The 18,093-nt window shown below is 49.0% G+C and overlaps 1 protein-coding gene across 1 annotated transcript in view; it reads right to left on the bottom strand.

Annotated features, from left to right (window-relative positions):
• AP1S1 (adaptor related protein complex 1 subunit sigma 1) overlaps positions 1 to 18,093 on the bottom strand; it is a 33,144-nt gene extending 15,051 nt beyond the window's left edge. The window contains exons 1-2 of the mRNA XM_056569099.1: positions 17,927 to 18,093; positions 9,407 to 9,585 (exon numbers count right to left, since the gene is read on the bottom strand). Coding sequence (XP_056425074.1) covers positions 9,407 to 9,585; positions 17,927 to 17,929 — 182 coding nt within the window. The 5' untranslated portion in view covers positions 17,930 to 18,093. The remainder of the gene's footprint in view (positions 1 to 9,406; positions 9,586 to 17,926) is intronic.

The raw sequence follows: 18,093 nt of genomic DNA, 5'->3' as shown, positions 1-18,093 counted from the left end.
GGACAGCCGATGGCTGCCCGGGCTTGCTGGGAGTTGTAGTTTTGAAACCTCTGGAGGTCCGCATGTTGAAGGCCGCAGTGGTCTTCAACCTGCGGACCTCCGGAGGTTTCAAAACTACAACTCCCAGCAAGCCCGGACAGCCGATGGCTGCCCGGGCTTGCTGGGAGTTGTAGTTTTGAAACCTCTGGAGGTCCGCAGGTTGAAGACCACTGAGGGCGAATGATGAGAAGAGGATGATGAAGGGGGGGGGGGTGTGGGGATGATGAAGGGGGGTGGGGATGATGAAGGGGGGGGGGTGTGGGATGATTACAAGGGGATGATGAAGGGGGGATGTGTGGGATGATAAGGGGATGTGTGGGATGATGACAAGGGGATGATGAAGGGGGGATGTGTGGGATGATGACAAGGGGATGATGAAGGGGGGATGTGTGGGATAAGGGGATGTGTGGGATGATGACAAGGGGATGATGAAGGGGGGATGTGTGGGATGATGACAAGGGGATGATGAAGGGGGGATGTGTGGGATGATAAGGGGATGTGTGGGATGATGACAAGGGGATGATGAAGGGGGGATGTGTGGGATGATGACAAGGGGATGATGAAGGGGGGATGTGTGGGATGATGACAAGGGGATGATGAAGGGGGGATGTGTGGGATGATGACAAGGGGATGATGAAGGGGGGATGTGTGGGATGATGACAAGGGGATGATGAGGATGTTAATGACGGGTCTGGATGATGACAGGGGGGGATGAGGTATTTCCCACCCTAGGCTTATACTCGAGTCAATAACTTTTCCTGGGATTTTGGGTTGAAATTAGGGGTCTCGGCTTATACTCGGGTCGGCTTATACTCGAGTATATACGGTATATAGGTTGGATATTGTCGCACTTCTGGAAAAAATCATAACTACATGCACGAAAATTTATACATTTAAAATTGTCCTTTTCTGACCCCTATAACTTAATTTTTCCGTGTGCAAGGTGGTTTGAGGGCTAATTTTTTGTGCCGTGATCTGAAGTTTTAATCGGTACCATTTTTATTTTGATCGGACTTCTTGATCGCTATTTATTCCTTTTTTATGGTATGAAAAGTGACCAAAGATACGCTATTTTGGAATTTTTTTTGCGTGTACGCCATTGACCGTGCGGTTTAATTAATGATATATTTTTATAGTTCGGACATTTACGCACGCGGCGATACCACATATGTTTATTTTTATTATGGTAACATATTTTTAATATGGAATTTGGGAAAAGGGGGTGATTTAAACTTAATAAGGAAGGGGTTAATGTGTGTGTTTTTAAACTTTTTTATTTTTATTTTTTTATTTTTTTTACACTTTTAGTCCCCTTAGGGGACTTTTAGGAGGAATCATTAGATTCCTCATACAGATCATTGTGGTTTCATAAAACCACAATGATCTGCGTGCTCTGCGCCCTGCCAGGCTTTATCATTCAGAGAGCCGGAGCCGCCGTGGAAGGAGAGGTAAGCCCTCAGGCTACCTCAGCAGTGGATCGCTCCCCCCCGATCGCGCTGCGGGGGGGGGAGATACACCCCACTGGACCACCAGGGACTGAATACAGGCACCTTCAGACGCCGCTGTCAACTTTGCCAGCGGCGATCTAAAGGGTTAATAGCCGGCCACGGCGATCGCCGCATGTCGGCTATTAACGCCGGCCCCCAGCTACGGGAATCAGCTGGGGGCCGGCCGGTATGACGCGGGCTCGAGTCAGGAGCCCGCGTCATACCCCGGTAACGGCCATTGGACGAGTATAGACGTCCATGGTCGTTATCGGGTTAAGCACTAGTTTTCTCCTTTTACTGCAGTCTGCTATCCTCTGCTTGTTGTCAGAGGAAATATGTCTCTAGTAACAGATCGATCAGGACAGAATACAGAAAGTGGGGGCGGGGCTTAGCTCGTGCTCTGTGCTGGTAAAAAGTTAAAGGGGTACTCCGGTGGAAATTATTATTATTTTTTTTAAATCAACTGGTGCCAGAAAGTTAAACAGATTTGTAAAATGACTTCTATTTAAAAATCTTTACCCTTCCAGTACTTATTAGCAGCTGTATACTACAGAGGAAATTCTTTTCTTTTTGAATTTCTTTTTTGTGTTGACCTGTTGACCACAGTGCTCTCTGCTGACACCTGATGCCCGTATCAGAACTGTCCAGAGTAGCATATGTTTTCTCCTGCTCTGGACAGTGCCTGACACGGACAGGGGTGTCAGTAGAGAGCACTGTAAACAAGACAAAAAAGAAATTCAAAAAGAAAAGTATTTCCTCTGTAGCATACAGCTGCTAAAAAGTACTGGAAGGATTAAGATTTTTTTTTTATAGAAGTAATTTACAAATCTGTTTAACTTTCTGGCACCAGTTAATTTAAAAAAAATGTTTTCCATCGGAGTACACCTTTAAAGGGGTACTCCGTTGGAAACATGTTATCCTCTATCCAAAGCATTAGGACCTCAGCAATCTCCAGGACGGCAGCAGCGGCGTCAAAAACACGGAAGCTTGCAGCTTCCGCATTCGTGATGTCACGCCCCCTCCATTCGTGTCTATGGGAGGTGGCGTCCTGCCTCCTACCATAGAAGTGAATTGAGGGGGCGTGGCAGCTTTTATCGCCAGTCATTGGGCACATAGAGTTCGTTCTGCGCACCAAATGACAGGGGTGCTGGCCCATAGATCACGGGGGTCCCCAGCAGTGGGACCCAAGCGATCTAAAATCTTATCCCCTATCCTTGATTCAGAGAAGAAAAAAAACGACCCTTGAAATGGCGCTGCTGGTGAGATGAAAAGCAAATTCCAAGCCAGGGATATTTTCAAAACCCTGGAATGGTTTATTTGGAGCATAAAACAATAAAAGTACAGAGATGACGCGTTTCAGGGGAGCCACCCCCTTCCTCAGATCAGTGACTGATCTGAGGAAGGGGGTGGCTCCCCCGAAACGCGTCATTTCAAGGGTCGTTTTTTCTTCTCTGCATCATTTCGTTCGGGATTGGTTCACTTCATCTCCTGGGACACGGGCTCAGCAGCTGGCTCTTCACATCTTGGCAACCCACTTGTTGGGTCTACATGCGAATTTTCCTTTCGCTCACGGTAAGCGGCCACTACCTAAGGGCGAATACAGCCTAAGGAATGTGTACGTCATTCTTTTATCCATCTATTTTTTTGTGCTAACACACAAGGCGCCCCCCCCCCCCCCCTTTGGTCTCCTTTTCTTTCATTCCCAGGTATCCCCTATGGATAGGGATGTTTCCAACGGAGTATCCCTTTAAGTCTGGACCAGTAAAATAAGCAAGTGTGCCTGCTAAAGAATATTCACACTGTTCCGCAAAGGTAAACCAAAGCTTCCCTCATCTCTGACCAACCATAAAGCTCAGGGCAAGCTGGAAGTTGTAGTTTTGCAACAGCTGGAGGAACCCTGTATAGGAAACACTGGTCTACACACCAGGGCTAGACAAATCCCAGGTGTCAGGTCGCCATGTGAAACTTCTCATAAGAATAGGAAATCGATAGCTCGGTACATCTGCCTTTAGCGGCATAGGTCATACATAGGGCCCCGTAGTAAAAGGGCATTTACCACTACGAGCGGATGTACCGTGCAGTGTACATTCTTTTACTATAAAAAGTTTTGCATGGCAACCTGGCGCCAGGGATTTGTGGAGCCATGGTGTAAAGACGAGTGTTTCCCAACCAAAAGTGCCTTCAGCTGTTGCAAAACTACAACTCCCAGCATACCTAGACCTCCTGCGTTAGGGTCAACAAGAGCTATGAAATTTAGTAGGCAATACAGTGACCCCCCCCCCCCCCCCCCCCCCCCCCGACATGCGATAATTTCAAGATGCGATTGTCTCTCAGAGGCAGCATCAACATACGATGCTTTAGTATGTCGGTCCCATCGCATAAACGGCTATCCGGCAGCGCAGACTGCTTCAGCTGCCACCGGATAGCCATTTACAGTGCCCCGTGTGCTCCGCTGACGATAACTTACCTGTCCTCGGGGCTCCGGCGCATCCTCTTCGGGATTCCCTGCATCGTAGGCGCTCTCCATCGTCGTCATCACGTCGCTGCGCACGCCGTCCCGTCGTCCAATAGGAGTGGCGTGCGTAACGACGTGATGGCGGCGACGGAGAGCGAGGATGCCGGGGAAGCAGAGGCCTTGCCGGAGCGTCAGGGACACCCCGGAGACAGTGATGGAAGGCGACATCCAGGGCAGTGGTGATGAGCGGTGATGGTCCGGTGCGGCGCGGACAGGTGAGTATAACCTCCAATACCAGTGGTCTTCAACCTGCGGACCTCCAGATGTTGCAAAACTACAACTCCCAGCATGCCCGGACAGCCAACGGCTGTCCGGGCATGCTGGGTGTTGTAGTTTTGCAACATCTGGAGGTCCGCAGGTTGTAGACCACTGTCCTATACTTTACATTGCACGGATCCCTCAACATACGATGGTTTCAACAAACGATGGTCCATTTGGAACGGATTACCATCGTATGTTGAGGGATCACTGTATGTGTTAAAAAAGGGTTAGAAAAGCTAATTTCTTTCAAAAACAGCACCCCACCCAACCTCAGGTTGTGTGTGGTATTACAACTTGAATAGTTTCCCTTCAACGGAACCGAGCTGCAGCAGCACACACCACCTGAGGACAGGTGTGGCGCTGTTTTGGGCAGAAATCAGCTCTAAGAAGAACACAGCAAACTGCATTTATTTATTTTTTAAGGGGACCGAAGTTGTACAGATCTATAAGCCAAGAGAGCGGGGGTGGTGGTGGCCGCAGAATGTCCTGGAGGACATCACTGAACACCTCACTATGTAGTGTGAAGGGGAACGTTTTACCCTGGCGTCTGACTGTTTTCTAGATTACGGCATATAACAACTCCTTAAATTTTAAAAGGGGGTACTCCGCTGCTCAGTGTTTGGAACAAACTGTTCCGAACGCTGGAGCCGGGAGCTTGTGACATCATAGCCCCGCCCCCTCAATGCAAGTCTATGGGAGGGGGCGTGACAAACATTTTTATTTATTTTTAACTCAACTGGTGCTAGAAAGTTTAACAGATTTGTAAATGGCTTCTATTAAAAAATCTTAATCCATCTAGGACTTAGCTGTTGTATACTCCACAGGAAGTTCTTTTCTTTTGAATTTCTTTCCAGTCTGACCACAGTGCTCTCTGCTGACACCTCCAGAGCAGGAGAGGCTTGTTATGGGGGATTTGCTTCTACTCTGGACAGTTCCTGACATGGACAGCGGTGTCAGCAGAGAGCACTGTGGTCAGACAGAAAGGAAATTCAAAAAGAGAAGAACTTCCTGTGGATCATACAGCAGCTTATAAGTACTGGAAGGATTAAGATTTTTAAACAGAGTTTATTTGCCAATCTGTTTAACTTTCTGTCCCCAGTTGATTTAAAATAAAATGTATTCCACTCGAGTACCCCTTTAAGGGGTTAAACCATGGGTACACTTTAAATTATTAGGAAAATTCTGTATTTGCATTTCATCTGCGTAGTGGTGCACTTTACATATACATGCTTAAGTTATACCCTAAAAATGAATGTGAACAAGGTTCCTACTGTGCGCCCACCACATGTTATTTCAGGGTGCTGACGGGTTACCCAGAGGCATGGCCCCAATAGACGGCACAGTCCGTGATCTGCGGATAATCTCAGAGCATCATAGAGAGATCAAAGCACTTCAAAGTCCCCAAGTGGGACAAAAAGAAGAAAGTCAACAACATTAAAGGGGTACTCCACTGGAAGACACTAAGCAGATGAAATGCAGAATTTTCCTCATAATTTAAAGTGTACCCATGGTTTAACCCCTTAAAGGGGTACTCCAGTGGAATCCATTTTATTTTAAATCAACTGGTGCCAGAAAGTTAAACAGATTTGTAAATTACTTCTATTTAGAAATCTTAAACCTTTCAGTACTTATAAGCTGCTGTATGTATTTTCTTTTTGAATTTATTTTCTGTCTGACCACAGTGCTCTCTGCTGACACCTCTGTCCAAAGCAGGAGAGGTTTTCTATGGGGATTTTCTCCTGCTCTGGACAGTTCCTGACATGGACAGAGGACATGGACAGAGGTGTCAGCAGAGAGCACTGTGGTCAGACTGTAATGAACTACACAACTTTCTCTGGAGCATACAGCAGCTGAAGTAATTTACAAATCTGTTTAACTTTCTGGCACCAGTTGGTTTAAAAAATAAAAATAAAAATTAAATATATAATAATAATAATAATAATAATAATAATAATAATAATAATAATAATAATAATGTTTTCCAGTGGAGTGCCCCTTTAATAAAAGTAAAAAAAAAAAAATAATGATTTGGTTCTGAAAGCCCCAAATAGTCCACTCAAACCACCTGCAGAGTGGAGCAGCGCTTAGGGTCCACAAGCTGGTCATACTTTGTGAAATCTTTCGGTAGCTTTAGTCTATTTAAAGGGGTACTCTGCCCTTAGACATCTTATCCCCTGTCCAAAGGATAGGGGATAAGATGTCTGATCGTGGGGTTCCCGCCGCTGGGACCCCGCAATCGTTTAGATGTCACGACCACGCCCCCTCAATGCAAGAAACTGAAGAAGCCAAGCGCCATGAAAGGTGTCCAATGGTTCTTCACCTCATTTTCTCTTAAGGGGTACTCTGGCCCCAAGACATCTTATCCCCTATCCAAAGGATAGGGAATAAGATGTCTGATCGCAGGGGTCCTGCTGCTGGGGACCCCCGCAATCTAGCATGCAGCACCCACCTGGAAGCACTGCTGGAAGCTCTCAGTGTTATGCCTCCCGACCAAGGGGACGGAGTATCGTGACGTCACCACTCCCCCACCATGTGACGGGGCCATCACGCCCCCTCCCATAGACTTGCATTGAGTGGGCATGACATCACACGGGGGCGGAGTCGTGACGTCACAATACTCAGTCCCCGTGGTCGGGAGGCATAACAGAGAGCCTCCAGCTTTAAAGCTGTTCGGAATGCCGTGATTTCACCGCGACGGTCCCGAACAGCCCGACTGAACAGCCGGGCTAGTGTTATTTTCCCTTCAGACGCGGCGGTCAGCTTTGATCGCCGCGTCTGAAGGGTTAATACAGGGCATCACCGTGATCGGTGATGTCCTGTATTAGCCGCGGGTCCCGGCCGTTGATGGCCGCAGGTATTCGCCGTATAAGACGCACCAACTTTTCAGAAAAATTGCGTCTTATACGGTGAAAAATACGGTAGTCTAAGGCTGCATTCACACTGCGTTTTGTCCATACGGGGACCGGATCCGGCTGGGAAATGGGAAAATCGGGCGCTCCCGTACCCCAGCCAGACCCGGCCCCCATCACAATCATTTGAATGGGCCGACCGGAGTCAGATAGTCAGGTCGCATCCAGCTTTCTGGCAGGACTGAAAACTGGATACGGGCCAAAAATGAGCTGATCTGAGTCACTATCTGACTCAAATGATTGTGATGGGGGCCGGATATGGGAGCGCCCAGTTTTCGCATCCCCAAGCCGGATCCGGTCCTCGTATGGACAAAACATAGTGGGGGAGATTTATCAAAACCTGTGGAGAGGAGGAGTGGTGCAGTTGCCCATAGCAACCAATCAGATTGCTTCTTTCATTTTCCACAGGCCTCTAAAGAGGCCTGTGGAAAATGAAAGCAGCGATCTGATTGGTTGCTATGGGCAACTGCACCACTCATCCTCTCCACAGGTTTTGATAAATCTCCCCCAGTGTGAATGCAGCCTAAGAGAGAATCAGTAAGGTAAAATATTTCCAAAGCTTCTAAAGGCCAATGGAAATTCCATGTGGAATTCTGCATGGAGATCCAGCAGCAGCAGAGTCCCATTGATTTCAACAAGATTCTGCTGCACTGTTCACATAGCAGAATTTCCGCGCTGGAAGTATCTGGTGTGGAAATTCTAATTCCGGTGTCCACAGAAAAAACTGACATGTCTATTCCTTCTGCAGACTCCGCACAGAATTGCACTGCCGTCTACGAGACGGCGCATTTCCGAGCGTCCTAGCGTCCACATGATGTGGCGCCGCTCCGCTGTCAAGGGAATGTCCGCACAGAGATTTTCCGAATGGACATTCCCGTGTGAATATACCCTTAAAGGGGTACTCCATTTATTTATTTATTTTTTAAACCAACTGGTGCTGGAACGTTAAACAGATTTTTAAATGACTTCTATTTAAAAATCGTAATCCTTCCAGTAATTATCAGCTGCTGTATGCTCCACAGGAAGTTCTTTTCTTTTTGAATTTCCTTTCTGTCTGACCACAGTGCTCTCTGCTGACACCTCTGCCTGTCTCAGGAACTGTCCAGAGCTGGAGAGGTTTGCTATGGGGAATTTGCTGCTGCTCTGGACAGTTCCTGACATGGACAGAGATGGCAGTAGAGAGCACTAGTGTGGTCAGAATGGAAAGAAATTTAAAAAGAAGAGAACTTCCTGTGGAGCATACAGCAGCTGATAAGTACTGGAAGGATTAAGCTGTTTAAATAGAAGTAATTTACAAATCTGTTTAACTTTCTGTCACCAGTTGATTTATAAAAAAAAAAAAAAAAAAATACATTTTCACCGGAATACCCCTTTAAGACTACACTGTGGAATGTGACTGAAGGTGGGGCAAATATGGCTATTCCCCTAATGTAGATGGTAAAATTCTGATAATCTGGAAGTATTAGAATGTATGAACCATGGCGCTGTATACGTGCAGCCATTTATCTGTATGTTCACACTGAATAAATCAAGAGTAATTCTCGCCGAAAAATTTACGGGCAGAATAATTTAATTTTTGCGCAGAGTTGCGCGCGGAAATGGGGAAGAAAAGTGAAGGGTTTTTCAGCCATTTCCGCGCGAATGTCGCGCAAATTCCGCTCAAATTTCGCGCGAAAACGATGTCCAGGAGATGAGCATTAATTTGGAGCGGAGAATTCAAGAGGAATTACTTGAGTAATGGGGCCTTAAAGTGTGAATGGGGCCTTAAAAGGACATCTGCAGCAAAAGACAACGTATCCCCTATCCACAGGATAAATGGATAAGTGTCTAATCGTGGGGTGTCCGACCTCTGGGACCCCCCCCGCGATCTCCCAAACGGGGCCCCGCATTGCCGCTCTATGTAAGCAGCTAATATCGACCTCTCTGACGCCCCCCTCCCCATACAGTTCTATGGGAGAGGCAGGAAGGCACTAACGCTGCCTCTCCCATAGATACACATGGAGGAGGAGTGTCCGCAGCGACGTCACGCCTCCTGCACGGGAGAGCCGTGGCCCCGTGCAGAAGATCGCAGGGGGGTCCCAGCGGTTGGACCCCCCACGATAAAGCACTTATCCCCTATCCTGTGGATTAATGGGAAGGGGGTGGATGTGACCCAACCGACCATTAAAGTCTATGTAGGGCAGGATGGGGCTCACCTTTTATATACCACCTTAAGATCCTTCCATTCCAGGAAGCTGCACATTTTGGGTTTCCGGGTGAGCACCGTCTGCATCAGGTCCCGCACCAGCTTCTTCTTCTCCCTCTCGGAGGTGGCCACGTACCACTTCTGCAGGCGCAGCTTCCCCTGCCGGCTGAACAGCAGCATAAACCGCATCTGTGGATAGAAGAGACAGGAGCCGATGAGAATGACGGCACAGCTGCGACATCTAGTGGCGGATAAGCAGTACTGCAGTGTAGTGATCACTAATTCACATTCAGCTGTCTCCAACCTGTGTCCTGTCAGCAGCTGCACAACTACAACTCCCAGCATGCACGGAAACTAATCAGATGTCAATGGGAACTAGTTCTTGTATGAAGAACTATTTTTCCAGTCCTAGCACAAGAGGCACTCTTTGGCTTTGCAGAAAGAGGGTGTGGCATTCGATCACTGCACCTGGTCAGTGTTTTCCAAACAGCGCGGCTCCAGCTGTTGCACAACTACAACTCCCAGCATGCACGGAAACTAATCAGATGTCAATGGGAACTAGTTCTTGTATGAAGAACTATTTTTCCAGTCCTAGCACAAGAAGCACTCTTTGGCTTTGCAGAAAGAGGGTGTGGCATTTGATCACTGCACCTGGTTAGTGTTTTCCAAACAGCGTGGCTCCAGCTGTTGCACAACTACAACTCCCAGCATGCACGGAAACTAATCAGATGTCAATGGGAACTAGTTCTTGTATGAAGAACTATTTTTCCAGTCCTAGCACAAGAAGCACTCTTTGGCTTTGCAGAAAGAGGGTGTGGCATTTGATCACTGCACCTGGTTAGTGTTTTCCAAACAGCGTGGCTCCAGCTGTTGCACAACTACAACTCCCAGCATGCACGGAAAACCACTTTCATGCAATGGGAACTAGTTTCAGTCCCTGTACAAGAAGCACTCTCTAGCTTTGCAGAAAGAGGGTGTGGCATTTGATCACTGCACCTGGTCAGTGTTTTCCAAACTTTGAGTCTCCAGCTGATGCAAAACTACAACTCCCAGCATGCCCGGACAGCCAAAGGCTGTCCGGGCATGCTGGGAGTTGTAGTTTTGCAATAGCTGGTGAACTGAATTAGGCTGCTGGTAGCCAGGTGAAGCCAGGTTGGGGTCAGTTCACATTATATACAGTTTTGATGAGTCTTTTAGGGATGTATTGCCATCAGGTGAAAGTAGTTTGACATATAATCACAATTGAGTTTTTTTTTTTGAATAACTGATGTCTTAAGGGTACGTTCACACGGGCGGATTACCTGCAGAATTTCCGCTGCGTATTTGCTGCGGAAAATCCGCTGCAGATAATCTGCTACCATTGAATTCAACGGGTCCGAAGGAAAATCTGCAAAACTGGCTCAATGGCGGATTTTCTGATGACCCATTGAAGTCAATGGTAGCTAAAACCGCTGCGGATTTTCCGCAGAAAATACGATGCGGAAATTCCGCAGGTAATCCACCCGTGTGAACGTACCCTTAGGCTGTGTTTACATGTTACATTTTTACTGCATTGTTTTACAGTTTTTTTTGCATTTAAGCTGGTCCTGCTGCAATTTTCTAAAAATCTGATGAAAATTACACATTTTTACCGTAATTTGCACAGTTGGAGTATATTGGCACCTTTTTGCATCGATTTTGGGAAAATCAGGGCAAAAACTAAAAATTTTAAATTAAAAAAAATAAAAAACGCAACGTATGAATACAGCCTCAGAGGAGATGTATAAATACTATATATCCTGATCCCATAGCAGTATACAGATAGAGCTGGAGGGGAGGTGTATAACTACTATAGATTCTATTCCCATAGATAGCAGCAGTATACAGATAGAGCTGGGGGGTAGGGAGGTGTATAACTACTATACATCCTGATCCCATAGAGATAGCAGCAGTATACAGATAGAGCTGGAGGGGAGGTGTATAACTACTATAGATTCTATTCCCATAGATAGCAGCAGTATACAGATAGAGCTGGGGGGTAGGGAGGTGTATAACTACTATACATCCTGATCCTATAGAGATAGCAGCAGTATACAGATAGAGCTGGAGGGGAGGTGTATAACTACTATATATCCTGATCCCATAGCAGTATACAGCTGGAGGGGAGGTATATAACTAATATAGATTCTGATCCCATAGAGATAGCAGCAGTATACAGATAGAGCTGGAGGGGAGGTGTATAACTACTATAGATTCTGATCACATAGAGATAGTAGCAGTATACAGATAGAGCTGGAGGGGATGTATATAACTACTATAGATTCTGATCACATAGACACAGCAGCAGTAAACAGATAGAGCTGGAGGGGATGTTTTAACTACTATATATCCTGATCCCATAGAGATAGCAGCAGTATACAGATAGAGCTGGAGGAGAGGTGTATAACTACTATATATCCTGATCCCATAGAGATAGCAGCAGTATACAGATAGAGCTGTAGGGGAGGAGTATAACTACTATATATCCTGATAGAGATAGCAGCAGCAGCAGTATACAGATAGAGCCGGAAGGTGAGGGGTCTTGTAGCTACTAGGAGGGATCTAATAGGTTAGTATGTCATCCTGCAGTTCACAGTAAGTCAGCTGACCCAGGGCACATTACTTTCTCTGACCCAGGACTGACTTTCTTTTGACACAATAAGCCATGTACGTTTGGGTGGATCGGTTTGGTGATCACATGACCCAGTTACAATAATGAAACCCCTGGATGCAGCTGTGCTGGAATAAAACAGATGGTGCTGTATGAATAGTGATGGTGAGTGTGTGTGATATGGGGAGAAGTGGGAAAAACATTGAGCACATTGGGGGGAGATTCATCAAAACCTGTGCAGAGGAAGAGTGGTGCAGTTACCCATAGCAACCAATCAGATTGCTGCTTTCACTTTTCCAAGATCTCTAAAAATGAAAGAAGCGATCTGATTGGTTGCCATGGGCAACTCCACCACTCTTCCTCTGCACAGTTTTCGATACATCTCCCCCATTATAGGTAATAGTTCCCCCTCCACATGAGGAACCCCGCCCTAGAGACGCCTTGTTTACTTCTATTCAGCTGCTCCCCTTGTCCGTCCACACTGAGGACAGAGAAGTGACAGCGCTGGAGGATCGTGTAATCCGAGCCTCCGGGAATACAGGAACGTCCACAAATCATGTAACACATACAGATGTAGCAGAGAGGAATTTGTCACTTAACAGTATTTTAAAGGTGTACTCCACTGGAAATTGTCCCCCCCCCCCCCCCCCCCCCCACATCAACTGGAGCCAGAAAGTTAAACAGATTTGTAAATTACTTCTATTTAAAAATCTTAATCCTTCCAGTACTTATCAGCTGCTGCATGCTCCATATGAAGTCCTTTCCAGTCTGACCACAGTGCTCTCTGCTGTCACCTCTGTCCATGTCAGGAACTGTCCAGAGTAGGAACAAATTCCCATAGCAAACCTCTTCTGCTCTGGACAGTTCCTGACATGGACAGAGGTGTCAGCAGAGAGCACTGTGGTCAGACAGAAAGGAAATTCAATACCGGTTGGGCCCCTCCCCCTCGGGAATGTATTATCAGCCTAGCGCAGCGCTGTCCCCACATAGGGGAACTAATCCTACGTGACCCGCCAGCACTGTCCTGCTCCCCCCAAATCATGTGACCCGCCAGCACTGTTCTGCTCCCCCCAAATCATGTGACCCGCCAGCACTGTCCTGCTCCCCCCAAATCATGTGACCCGCCAGCACTGTCCTGCTCCCCCCAAATCATGTGACCCGCCAGCACTGTCCTGCTCCCCCCAAATCATGTGACCCGCCAGCACTGTCCTGCTCCCCCCAAATCATGTGACCCGCCAGCACTGTCCTGCTCCCCCCAAATCATGTGACCCGCCAGCACTGTCCTGCTCCCCCCAAATCATGTGACCCGCCAGCACTGTCCTGCTCCCCCCAAATCATGTGACCCGCCAGCACTGTCCTGCTCCCCCCAAATCATGTGACCCGCCAGCACTGTCCTGCTCCCCCCAAATCATGTGACCCGCCAGCACTGTCCTGCTCCCCCCAAATCATGTGACCCGCCAGCACTGTCCTGCTCCCCCCAAATCATGTGACCCGCCAGCACTGTCCTGCTCCCCCCAAATCATGTGACCCGCCAGCACTGTCCTGCTCCCCCCAAATCATGTGACCCGCCAGCACTGTCCTGCTCCCCCCAAATCATGTGACCCGCCAGCACTGTCCTGCTCCCCCCAAATCATGTGACCCGCCAGCACTGTCCTGCTCCCCCCAAATCATGTGACCCGCCAGCACTGTCCTGCTCCCCCCAAATCATGTGACCCGCCAGCACTGTCCTGCTCCCCCCAAATCATGTGACCCGCCAGCACTGTCCTGCTCCCCCCAAATCATGTGACCCGCCAGCACTGTCCTGCTCCCCCCAAATCATGTGACCCGCCAGCACTGTCCTGCTCCCCCCAATTAATGATCAGCCCAGCTGGGTACTACTCACATATGTCAAGCACTGCCCTCCTCTATGTTGGGGGCCGCCGGCGCTGGAACTCTATACTGTACGCAAGTGGTCTCCAACCTGCAGACCTCCAGCTGTTGCAAAACTACAACTCCCAGCATGCCTGGACAGCCAACGGCTGTCCGGGCATGCTGGGAGTTGTAGTTTTGCAACAGCTGGAGGTCCGCAGGTTTGAGCCCACTGCTGTACGCTGTATCCCTATGCCCGGGCTGCAAAAGATAAAGAAAATAAACGGTAACTTACCTACGTCGGCCGCACGCTGGGGACTGGAACGTCGGACAGCCGTCAGCCTATCACCGGCCGGAGCAATGTCCCGCCCCGGCCAGTGATAGGCTGAGCCCACTGTCATGTAAGAAGCTCTGGCCAGAGCTTCTTACATGACAGTGCGTTTAACCTATCACTGGCCGGGGCGGGACATCACTGCAGCCGGTGATAGGCTGACGGCTGTCCGACGTTCCAGTCCCCAGCGTGCGGCCGACGTAGGTAAGTTACCGTTTATTTTCTTTATCTTTTGCAGCCCGGGCATAGGGATACAGCGTACAGCAGTGGGCTCAAACCTGCGGACCTCCAGCTGTTGCAAAACTACAACTCCCAGCATGCCATTGGCTGTCCGGAGTTGTAGTTTTGCAACAGCTGGAGGTCCGCAGGTTGGAGACCACTAGCGTACAGTATACAGTTCCATCGCCGGCGGCCCCCAACATAGAGGAGGAGGGCAGTGCTTGCGGGTGACATATGTGGGTAGTACCCCGCTGGGCTGATCATTAATTGGGGGGAGCGGAATAGTGCTAGCGGGTCACATGATTTGGGGGGGGGGGGGCAGAACACCGCGCGCAGGTCACATGATTTTGGGGGGAGGGGGTGAAAATACTGTTATATACCGTGGAACCACCGTAAGTTAAAAAAATACCGTGATACACATATTTGGTCATAGCGTCCAGCTCTAAGTACTAGAGATGAGCGAACTTACAGTAAATTCGATTCGTCACCAACTTCTCGGCTCGGCAGTTGATGACTTTTCCTGCATAAATTAGTTCAGCTTTCCGGTGCTCCGGTGGGCTGGAAAAGGTGGATACATTCCTAGAAGACTCTTTCCTAGGACTGTATCCACCTTTTCCAGCCCACCGGAGCACCGGAAAGCTGAACTAATTTATGCAGGAAAAGTCATCAACTGCCGAGCCGAGAAGTTCGTGACGAATCGAATTTACTGTAAGTTCGCTCATCTCTACTAAGAAGTAATTTACAAGTCTGTTTAACTTTCTGGCACCAGTTGATATAACAAAAAAATAAAAAAAAGTTTTCCACCGGAGTGCCCCTTTAATATGCAGACTCCTACATGGGGCGCTTCACATTGTAATAGAGGGGCGCTCAATATAGGGAATCATCAATATGGGGCTGCTTTTCAATGTAAAGGCTTCATCCTCTTTTATAGGGGCACTCTTCTTCATTTGAGGGGCACCCCACTCTTATGGGGGCTCCTCACTCTGTTATGGGGGCGCTCTTTAGCATAGAGGCTTCACACTCTTAATTCTTTGTTTCACTATGGTGGGTCACTTGGTCCATTATGGGGGCGCTCTTCAATACGGAGGCTCCTCACTACCTTATTTGGGAACAATACGGAGGCTCCTCACTACCTTATTTGGGAACAATATGGAGGCTCCCCACTGTTATGGGGGCGCTCTTTGAGTTCTGTAGTGAAAGATAAGTTCTAGTTTGCAGGGGGTCCGACTGTTGGGACCCTCCTGATCTCCTGAACAGGGCCCCTGGCAGTCTACTGGAAGTGGGGGGGGGGGGGGGGGGGAGGGTACCAACCCCCGCACAGAGCGGCGGAGGACATGTATCTCAGAGGGGGCGGGGCGGCTTCCTGCGGGGTCCTCTGGGTAGGGGGGTAAGTTCTCTTTCACTGCACTACATAAATATAGAGGAGCTCTTCAATGTAAAGGCTTAATGCTCTGTTATGGGGGCACCATTCAGTATGGGAGCATTCCAGTCCGTTATGAGGACGCTCATCAGCATGGGGGCGCTCTTCTCCATTAGAGGGGCCCTCCAGCATAGGGGCGCTCTTCATTATGGAGGTTCCTTGCTCCGTTTTGGGGGCGCTCTTCATCATGGCGGTTCCCTGCTCCGTTTGGGGGGCGCTCTTCATCATGGAGGTTCCTTGCTCATTTTTGGAGCGCTCTTCATTATGGAGGTTCCTTGCTCCATTTTGGGGCGCTCTTCATTATGGAGGTTCCTTGCTCCGTTTTGGGGGCGCTCTTCATCATGGAGGTTCCCTGCTCCGTTTTGGGGCGCTCCTCATTATGGAGGTTCCTTGCTCCATTTTGGGGGCGCTCTTCATTATGGAGCTCCCTTGCTCCGTTTTGGGGGCGCTCTTCATTATGGAGGTTCCTTGCTCCGTTTTGGGGGCGCTCTTCATCATGGCGGTTCCCTGCTCCGTTTTGGGGGCGCTCTTCATTATGGAGGTTCCTTGCTCCATTTTGGGGCGCTCTTCATTATGGAGGTTCCTTGCTCATTTTGGAGGCGCTCCTCATTATGGAGGTTCCTTGCTCCATTTGGGGGCGCTCTTCATTATGGAGGTTCCCTGCTCCGTTTTGGGGGCGCTCTTCATCATGGAGGTTCCTTGCTCCGTTTTGGGGGCGCTCTTCATTATGGAGGTTCCTCGCTCCGTTTTGGGGCGCTCTTCATTATGGAGGTTCCTTGCTCCGTTTTGGGGGCGCTCTTCATTATGGAGGTTCCTTGCTTTGTTTTTGGGGCGCTCTTCATTATGGAGGTTCCTTGCTCCGTTTTTGGGGCGCTCTTCATCATGGAGGTTCCTTTCTCCGTTTTTGGGGCGCTCCTCATTATGGAGGTTCCTTGCTCATTTTTGGGGTGCTCCTCATTATGGAGGTTCCTTGCTCATTTTTGGGGCGCTCATTATGGAGGTTCCTTGCTCCGTTTTTGGGGCGCTCTTCATTATGGAGGTTCCTTGCTCATTTTGGGGGCGCTCCTTAATATGGAAGCACTCTTTGAAATAGAAGCTCCACAGACTTTTATGGGGATCTCATAAGTATAAATGCTTTTTATTTGTGCCCTTTGCCTACATGGGGGCGCTCTTCTATATGGAAGCACCACCCTTCAATGGGGGCACGCTACTCTTCATTAGAAGGGAGCTCTCTAGTATGGGGGGGGGGTCTACTCTATTAGAGGGGCACTCTTTAGTATAGGGGCACTCTACTCTCCTTTATGGGGGCACTCTTCAGTATGGGTGATCTACTCTCCATTACGGGGGCACCATACTTTGTTATGGGGGAACACTTCAGAAGTGGGGCACTACTCTTCAGAATGGGGGCTTCATGCTAAGTTACAGGGGTGCCCTTCAGTAGGAGTGGTGCTCTAGTCTGTTATGGGGGCACTCTACTCTACATTAGAGGGACACCCCGGTATGGGAACACTTTATTATGGGGGCGCTCTCCTCTCCATTAGAGGAACACTTCATAATGGGTGCACTATTATCGGGGCTCTATGCATGGTTATGGGGGCTCCACGCTTGGACACAGGGGCCCTCTTCAGTAGGGGAGGGCTCTACTTTTCAATAAAGGGACACTTCATAATGGGAGCGCTCTCCTCTCCATAAGAGGGACACTCCACATAATTGGGGCTCCACGCTTTAACATGGGGGCACTCTTCATTAGAGGGTGCTCTACTCCTTAGAAACACTTCAGTAGGGGGCTCAGTTATGGGGGCACTCTTTGCCCCGTGTCCCCCCTGTACGTTGGTTGCTATAGTAATCCCCCATATGGTGCTCATTCTGTATCATGTGACCTCGGTCAGGGAATGACAGTATGGAGAGCGCTGACCCCTCAGGTCACGTGATATACTGTAGGGGTCTGTTCTATCCCCTCAGGCCCCTGACACACGGTGCCGCCTCCTCAGCTCTGCCCCACACCTGTCCCCTGATCTCCCTTCACCACATACTACATCATGGCGCCGCCGCTCCCAGCCCGACCCTTCCCCTCTGCTCTCACCATCTTGCTGCCGGTTCTGTGGACCGCCTCTCCCCGTGCTAAGGCCTCTTCTCAGGCCTCGGTCCCCGGCCTGTCGTGGTTCAGTGTCCGGACCCGGTGCCTCCTCCCCCCGGCCTCACCCCGGAGGGAGGGAGGGGGCAGGGAGTTACTAGTACGCATGCGCTGGC

The sequence above is a fragment of the Hyla sarda genome, chromosome 4, assembly GCF_029499605.1.
Source record: "Hyla sarda isolate aHylSar1 chromosome 4, aHylSar1.hap1, whole genome shotgun sequence".
In the NCBI taxonomy this organism is placed as follows: Eukaryota; Metazoa; Chordata; class Amphibia; order Anura; family Hylidae; genus Hyla; species Hyla sarda.
This window is presented reverse-complemented; position numbering and strand designations above follow the sequence as displayed.